Source organism: Hydra vulgaris, chromosome 11, assembly GCF_038396675.1.
Source record: "Hydra vulgaris chromosome 11, alternate assembly HydraT2T_AEP".
Taxonomy (NCBI): Eukaryota; Metazoa; Cnidaria; class Hydrozoa; order Anthoathecata; family Hydridae; genus Hydra; species Hydra vulgaris.
In genome coordinates, this window is record NC_088930.1 from 54645248 (window position 1) to 54655000 (window position 9753).

The 9753-nt window shown below is 25.4% G+C and overlaps 1 protein-coding gene across 6 annotated transcripts in view; it reads right to left on the minus strand.

The window, feature by feature from the left end:
* LOC101240141 (uncharacterized) overlaps window positions 1-9753 on the minus strand; it is a 57842-nt gene that overhangs the window by 24398 nt on the left and 23691 nt on the right. For 4 of the 6 annotated variants that reach the window (XM_065809226.1, XM_065809228.1, XM_065809230.1 and 1 more), the window contains exons 3-4: window positions 8351-8723; window positions 339-479 (exon numbers count right to left, since the gene is read on the minus strand). In XM_065809226.1, the coding sequence (XP_065665298.1) occupies window positions 339-479; window positions 8351-8723 (514 nt within the window). The remainder of the gene's footprint in view (window positions 1-338; window positions 480-8350; window positions 8724-9753) is intronic. The other 2 variants (XM_065809227.1, XM_065809231.1) reach the window with 1 other exon arrangement.

The window sequence follows — 9753 nt, forward strand, 5'->3', positions numbered from 1 at the left end:
TAATAAGATATCAGGAGTGTAAAACAATTTGGTTATATTTAGTATGGACCCAGAAAAAAATCAAGTTTGTTAGATGAAATATAGCTTGTAAACATTAATTCAAAATAATAATAAATTCAAAGAGATGAGAGATAATAATGCAGTGGCTATAATATATAATATAAAACATTAGCAACAAAGTATATAACAATAATTATAATTAAAAATAGCAATAAGCATATAACAATAACTAAAAATAGCAATAAACAGTACTTTAAAAAAGAAAAATAAGTAATTCAAGTAATTCTTTACATTCTCATGTAAAGTATACACTAATACAAGTAGAGATTTTAACATACCATGAGGGACACATCTCACTATGAAATTTTTTAACTGACTAGATTTATTTGCTAAATATAAAGAGGATGGATTGACATCTGTGTGTTGAAACAGTTTCTTCCCTCTACTTTTTTTTACATTGCATCTTCTTTTAATTCGATCTAAAAAAATAAAAAATTAAATTTAAAACTAAACATATTTTAGTCATATAATGTTAAATTATAATTTACATATATTATATAAATTATAATTTACATATATTATACAAATTATAATTTACATATATTATATAAATTATAATTTACATATATTATATAAATTATAAATACATATATTATATAAATTATAAATACATATATTATATAAATTATAATTTACATATATTATATAAATTATAATTTACATATATTATATAAATTATAATTTTCATATATTATATAAATTATAATTTACATTTATTATATAAATTATAATTTACATATATTATATAAATTATAATTTACATATATTATATAAATTATAATTTTCATATATTATATAAATTATAATTTACATATATTATATAAATTATAATTTACATATATTTTATAAATTATAATTTACATATATTATATAATATATTAGAGTACTATAAAAAGTTGTTTAGTGAACATTGTGAAATTTTGTGTAAATTTTTTTATAATTGTTAAAAAAATCATTTTAATTTTCAAAAACAATTAAACATTTTTAAATAAAAAGAGAACAAAATATAAATAATATAATAAAAATAAAATAAGAATTTAAATTTCTTATATAGTCAAATAATTGAAACATTTTAAACTGGATATAAATGGATCATTCCACCATACTAATTTACTTTATGCAACTTTGAGTAACACCTCAGCATTTGAGTATTTGAAAAAAAATGTAAATTAATGAGAATTTAGCAAACTTGTATAGCAAGCACGATGTAGCATATTACGTATGTAGCTTGTATAGCAAGCATGATTTCGCAAGTTTCTATCAAAGAAGTAGTAAGCGCAACATAATTTAATTTTAGACAGACCATATCATTATAAATGAAGAAAACAGATGATTCTTTGTTTTCACAGTTCAAATATATAAAACATTTTTGAAATAATTGTACTTTATTATTAATGTACAATTATTTCAATTTACTACAAAACACCAAAAGTTAATAAATAACAAGTAACTACAACAACATAACAAAAAATAATTAGAAGACTATAAAACTAGTTATTTGTATGGTTTTTTTTTCTATACTTGATAGGCTAATTTTATAAATTTACTGTTAAATTACTAAATTGTATCAATTTCGTAAGTGAATATTGTAAGTCAATTTTGTAAGTGAATATAGAGCTTTAAAAATGGCTCCAGCAATATAACTTTAACTATGATTTAAAAGTTTTTGCTTAAATTTCAAATAAATAAAAACTAAGGATCAACATACTCTTAAATTCTAATAATAACATCAGAAGAAAAAAAGCATGGTTGAGAAAAAAAGCATGGTTGAGAAGCATATATTTTGTGATAAGAATGTTAACAAAAGCACAAAACTCATTTTCATCTTCTTTCTTAACTGATAGCTTTTTCTTGTCATCTTCATTGTTCATTTCATGTTTTTATGCCATTTTTGATGCTCTCTTTCCTATTTCTAACTTTACTTTTACTTTATCATTATTATTTATTTAATTATACACCTGCTGTTAGTAGAAGTGGAGCCAACTCTCTAAACTTGACCCAGGCACACTTTGCTCATGCTCTTGGTGCCTCTTTTAATATCTGATTCAATTGTATTTCCAAGATAAAAAAAACAACACAATCTATCTTTTAAATACTATTTCAACTTTTTTTTTCTTTGTGAGCAAATGATTTGGATAAAAAGTTACAAATATTTGTAAAAATTGTTGGTGTAAAGGAAATACTTTGGTGCTAACCATGGGATTTTTTTAATGATATTCTGAGGTACTTTTTTCATGTTTTTAATACGGCAGAGCTAGGAAATCCAACTATAAGGCCTTAGAACAAATAAGTTTTAGCTTATTTATTCTAAGACTAAACTAGAGTTTTAGAACTGTACTCTCACCTACTGGTAAAAAGGCAGGGAATCTTAATCAGTCTCAATAGTTGATTGAGTTTAATTCAGCTATTGTTCCGTATTCATAAAGTTGTTTTTCCTAGCTAGATTGCTAGTGCCTTTGTCAGTTTTCTTCAGGAAAATCTTTATTAGAAAGCTTTTCAATAACACAAGCTTATTTGATCTTCTAGAACTCACAACCAAAAAATTTTCTACTTTAACTAGTTCTAGAGAGTCATCTTATTTTTTGCAACAAACAAAAGATGTAATAACAAACAGTATTAAATGTTACAAAAAACAGTGTTATATGTAGTAACTCATTTCAGCAAACCCTTCAACTGCTTTGGGCTTTTTGATTTCATCAAACCCACCCTAAATTTCTTAAAGTCTTTTTAAACAAAGCTCGTCAATAACATCTTTTTAAACATAACTCATCAATCTTTCTCAAAGCCTTTTTAATCAAAGTTAATCGATCTTTCTATTTTCTTTCAATCAAAACTAATCAATCTTTCTAATACTAAAAAGTCCTCACTTTTATGAAGAGCACTTGTAATTCAAAGTGGCTTGTAGCATGCGGGAACAGCATCCTTGTCATATCATCAATGTTAGGTTGAGGAATCTTTCTCAGATCAGAAGTCAAGGGAGCATTAATATTTGTATAATTTGTCTGAAGATACCCTGTAATTTCATAACTAATGCCAATACACACAGTACAATCTCTCTTTAGCAGCACTGCTTCTAACTAAGGCATTATCTGAATTTATAGCGTTATTACATATAGTAATATATGTAATAACGTTAAATATAGGAACGTATACAGTTAGTACATATAATCCTGCATATATGCAGGATTATATGTACTAACTGTACAAGAAATAAGTTAGCTTTAACTCCTTTCTTAAACATTCCATAAGACCTACAATATTTCTTATTTCCTTATTCTTGAGAATACAATGAATAAACTTTGTTTTATTAATGCTTATTCTAAGCCCCTTTGCTTTCATTCCATGTTTCATCTGAAATCGTAATATTAATATTTGTGCCTCTGCAGTTGAGGGTTACCATTCAAACAATCAGAGGGTTACTATGGATATTTAAGATATGTTGACTTAGTCATTTATGTTGATTTAGCTCAAATTGTAAAATTTTGTTTATTTGGGAAAACAGAATAGTATTGAAATTTAACTGCTTAAAAAATGATTAAGGTTAAAAAAAAACTGACGGCAACTCATGATTAAGATCGAAAATATGATTTTCTGGTTAATGTCTAAAAGTATTTATTTCAAAATTCACAAATGCACAAAAAATTCACAAAAATCATAATTGAAAACAATAAATACCAATTTTATAATAAAAACAATAAAAAAAAGAAAAAAAACAGAATGATGACAAAAAATCGAAAAAATTTGAGGAGTACTGCTACATCGACTGACAAATAAGTAAACTTGCGAGGAGTTCTGCTACATCGACTGAGGGTTTAGATTAGGCAGGCAAAAATAATAAAAACAAATTTAATAATTTTTTAATTATTTTACACTAAATCTCTTTTGAGCTATTTCAAACTCATTCTGCTTTTGGGATTTTCAATACTATTCATTTTCTCGCGATTTTGGTTTTATTCTCTATTTTAATAGTAATTATAAATATTAGGGAATTATTAATATTAGGGAAGTCCTTTTTTGAATCTTTTTTGAAATAAAGTTTTTATAGTATTAAAAAGGATTATATTAGAATAAAAACAATTGAAGGTAGACAGCATATTTAAAAGCGTCATTTTAACAGCACATTTAAAAGCGTAGACAGTACATTTAAAAGCGTAGATGGCACATTTGCGTCTCGTATCATGGAATTTTTCAGAACTTTACCAGAGATGAATGGAGGAATCAAAGTTAAAAAATCATCTATATCTCATGATAAAGTTAAGGTCTGGAACACACACAGTCGGTGGTATAAACCACTTAATTCCAACTCTTATGGTAAAAGCATTGAAAAATAAATTAAACTCAAAAAATCTGATGGCATTAACTATATGTTCATTAGAAAATAAAGCATATAAGTCTGATTCATAAGCCTGAACTAACTGAAAGTAACTAGGAAATGAAAGAATTGAAAAAGAATTAAATGACATGGTAGATTTAGCAAATAAAATAACTTGTAAACAATAGTTAAAACCGGCCAGGTGCTTCTTAAAAACTTATATGAACTCACAAAATTTTGTGAGGAAAATCCCGGTCATACTTTTTAAAGCAGCTCAAAGTCAACCTGAAAGCAAAATATGTATTATACAAATCAATTTTGCAGAAAATTTTTTATTTATCATTCAGTATAAAGTTCAGGCAGATTTTAGTTACGTTTCAAAAATCAATTCTGAAGATTTATCTGATTTATGTTTATTTTTAGATATCTCTATATATCTGAAACTGAAACAGCTGCTAATACACATGAAGTAGATAAACAATTTGAGAATGTTCCTGCAACCAAACGATTCTGTTTGTATCAGCTGTTTGCTGACAATTACATCAGAAATCATTCATTTAGTGACATTAGTGACACGTTACAGTAGCCTAAACTTAATAACACTAAAGTTTTTTTTTATTCTTTTAAAGGTTATTTTTTTATTTTCTTATCATATAATAATTATTTCCAATTATCAACTAATTATCAATGAAAAAGTAAAAACCAAACTTATAATAAAAGTTGTTTGACGCAACTAATAACATCTTTCTTTTTTTAAAGTGACTCATAATTGGTTGCATCATTCACATAGACCACTAGGCTGATTTGCAGAGCACTGGTTTCCAATAATGCATTTAATTTTGTTAATTAAAAAAAATTATCAAAATATTTTTGGTGAAAACATAAGAAGTTTGTTAGCCATATTAGATAGCTGTGTGTCCTGTTAGCAAATGTTTGCCTTTTTAGATAGCAGGGTCTAATTGTCTTATATGCTGTTAAACTTAGATTAAAAGTGTTAGAAAAATTTACAAGCATCTTAGAATGGCTGAAAATCAGACTTGGCAATGGACTTAATATTTTTTATATATATTTAAGTTCTATACTGCAACCAGCTGCTTATATTTTGACCCTTTATTATAGATATAAAGACTTGATGAGTAGAAATATTACCTTCCTTTATAGAAAAAACGAGACTCTTGATAAAAGTTAGAAAAAAGATACAAGGTTTTAAAGTTTTGTGTTTTAAGGATTTATAAATTAAGGTGAGCTACTGTGTCACATTTATAATGCTATAATTTCTAAACTGTTGCACATGGAAATGTAAAATTTCCAAATTAACCTATCTACATAATGCAGATAAGGATAGGTAAAAATTAGGACAATTAGAGATGACCCACAGGCCATAGATTAAAATACAATTAACTGACCCATTACTAAATTTGAAAACTACAGGTGAAAATTACAATTTTTTTATTCAAGATCCAATACAACGATTCTATTAAAACAATAGTCAAAAAACGTTGATAGATGAGCCTTTGACTTTATAAAAATCCCAGAAATTTTTTTCTATGAAAATCCCACAAAAACTATTTTAATAAAAAATCTGGAAAATCCTAGAAAATTATACAGTCAACAAATTGACGAAGGTATGTGGGTAAATTCTGGAACACTGGTAAAGGGATAAATGAAGTAAATAAAAACTACTGAATAATTAAGTTTCTCTAAAATTCTCTAAAATCAAATATAATAAACAACCGTAAGCAATCTGCAAAGCATAACCAATCTGCAAAGCATAATAATTTATTTACTTTTTAAATATAAAATGTCAGATAATGGTTTTTATTCTTATAACTATTTGCTGTGAAACATTCCTCACCTTTTTTCATTCCTCACCTTTTCTTTTCCTGCACTTTTTTGCATGATCATTAATAAATTCTTTAACTGCCTTGCACCATTCATGTGAGGGAATCTTTTTTTCTGCGTTGAATTTATATTATTAAAACGTTCTTCAACTTTTCTGTTTTTCCGATCGAATTCCATTTTTTATAAATAGCGTTTGCTTGCAGTTTGCAAATGACCACAGATGTTTTTGTTAACTCATGCAATATATCTCGTCTTTTAAAGTGTTGTGGTCTTGTTTGCTAATAATCGATACTTAACTGAAATTATAGCAGAGTACGTTGAAGTATCAAGACGATTTGTCTTTTTGTTAACTATGATGTTCATCATGCTGAATGATTGCTCAATGTGAGGACTACTGAATATACTTAGACATGCCTTGGTAATTTCAATTAATAGGCTGAATAATACTCTTTATTATTATCTATCTCTTGAATTCCAGCTGAACTTTTTTTTAATATTTTTGTCTCAGAAATGTCAGATAAACTCTTAACTTCCATTTTATAATTTTTTCTTCTTGATCGTATTAATTGACAACAAAAATTTTTGTAAACTTTTAACACGGAATTTAGATTATTTAACTCTTATTCAAAAAGGAATTTCTAATATTCGAAAAAGTTAATTTGAATGAATTAAAAAGAAAAAAAGAAAAAAAATTGTAATGAATATTGATCTTGGGAAAGTTTCAATTATAGAAAACATATTTGTTTAAATGCAAAAGTTGTCATATTTAAAATTTTATTTTATTTTTGCTTAATTTATGGAAGAAAATTATAAAATAAAAAAGTGTCTTTACCACCTTAGATCAAAACAAACTCAGTTCATTATTTCAATCATGTTCCTACAATGAATGCAACAATAAAAACTCAGTTCATTATTTCATTTATGTTGTAACAATGAATGCAGCAATCCATTGTTTCATTCGTGTTGCAAAATGGATGCAGCAATACTAACTCAGTTGATTGTTTCATTTGTGTTGCACAATGGATATAATTATACAAACTCAGTTCATTGTTTCATTTATGTTGCAACATGAATGCAACAATAAAAACATGAATGAAACTAAAAAAAATAATTTGTTGTTTTATGTTGAACTGGCTTAAAATCACTAAACATTTTACTGTAATATTACTGCGAAATGTTTCGTGATTTTAAGCCAAATGATAATTACCATAATAATTAAGCATTTTACAGAGTATTGCTTAGGTGTTCTAATATTGGCAACTCTTCCCTTTTAAAGTTTATATAAATATGTAAGAATTTTTTTATGTCAGCTCATAAATAAATAGCAAACATATTTTTTTATATTCATATATATCCATATTATATGCCAGTATTTAACAAATACTGGCATTTAATACGGATATATATGAAATATATGCATAAATTTATTATAAATTTTTTATATAACCCCTGCTAAATCTTATAGTTTTGTCGGTCACTTACTAAGATCATAGGCCAATTGAACAGAGACCATGATATTAAATTTATCATTACATACTTGATTTTATTAATAATTTCTATTTTTACTCATAAGTAATGTAATGTAAAAAAAATTTCAATAATGCATTTTAAATTAAAACCAGGTATCGAAAGGTTATCACTGCCAATGCTGTCATTTTTGTTTATAAGGTTTATTTTTATCATTGTTGTTCTTTAGGTTTGTAATTGTCCATAAAGAATAGGTTTTCAACATGTAATAAAGGATATATATTATAAAGAAATAACTACCTGTTTCTTTATAATTTTGTAAATGTTTTTGTGGTGATATATTTTTAATTTATTTATGGGCATACTGCCTATTTTTTTTTTTTAAATAATAAATATCTGTCTTTTTTTTTTTTTTTTTTTTGCTTACTGACTGAAAACATTTGAATGAATACAAATTCCTTTTTGACAATAACAAACCTTTTTTTGCAGCAACAGACATTCTTCACACAAACATATAAAACATATAAAGACATACAACATTTAAAAAATATATAAATACATTTATACAACAATACAAATACATTTCAACATTAAAAATATTTTTTAAATTTGTTACACAGATAACTTTTTTTTTCCAAAATGTTAAATTTAAAAAACAACTAAATCTACCTAAAAGCATAGGCTGTCCTCTTTTAAAGTCTGGATGTTGAAAAACCATTTCAGGCCATGAATTTTTCTCCTGATCAAAGAACAAAGCATCATTTCCCATTTTAATTTTTTTAAACCCATATAGGTTTAATTGTCTTAAAAACGAGTTCATACTTGTAGTTTTAAAAACTTTATGATTTGCCCTATGTAAAACTTTTTCATAAAAATACACCTCGCACGGTATTATAATGCTGTTTCCATCTTCACTCCAATGTATATATTTATTCAATTCATGATTTTTAGATAATAAATGCCATAAGCGACTCGGAAATGACTTCCCCTCACAAGCCTCCATAACACACATAAACGTGTCATCATGAATTGCACAATTGATCTATTTGAACAAAAAAATTTTAATTAACAAACAAAACATTAAACCTAAAATCATAAACATTAAAACTATAACTCTTTTTATTTAACATTTTTTATAAAACATTACAAAGAAAAAAACTTTGATAAAATAACGCAACTGATAACAATAACACAAAAGATAACAAGTAATAATAAAATCCATAATAATTAGTAAAAATAAAAAAATTTTCAAGATTTTAAAAAATAAATAATATTTTATATAACATTAATACGTACAATAACATTATACAACATAATAAAACTATATAACATAAAATGAAATTATATAACAAAAATAAGCAATATAAGTCATAATATATAATATTCATGATTTTTCTTATTTCGAAATGTATTACTTTAATATATTATTACCATTTTTTATTAGACAAACTATATCCAACTCAGATAATCTCTGACTTTGTCAGATCAAAACAACAGTATCATACAGTCATTGTATTATATCTGTATTATATTTTATTTCAAAACTGTCATTGCTAGATCACAACAGATGTCATTTGTATCTGATGTTGTCTGATAATACCAATACTGCTAGTATAATACAGATACACTTTGAGAGGGGGTTTTCAATTATTCAATGTGAAACACTTCACTACTTTTAACTTGTGAATGATGAAGATTATTTTGAATACAATCATAGTTACTTTTTAGGGCCGAATAAATAGGGGGGGGGGGAGGGAACTAATAGTAAAAGAGAGGGTTGGGAATATTGATAAAATTTAATAAATAATGGATCTTAATAAACAGGAGAGTCAGAATTTTAAAAAAGTTGATCATTTCTAAAAGTACAAGACAAATAACTCAGAAGAACAAAGAATTTTTTTTTTTTTCAACAAAATAATACTTCTCAAGTTTTCAAAAAGTTTTTCAAAAATATTGTCAACATTAGGGTTACCTTGCTCTAATGACTCCTCAATGTAAGCAGGCTAATTTTTCGCAACTAAATTTTTCTCTATTTAAATAGGTAATCTTGTATTGCACAATACTTTTTTTGA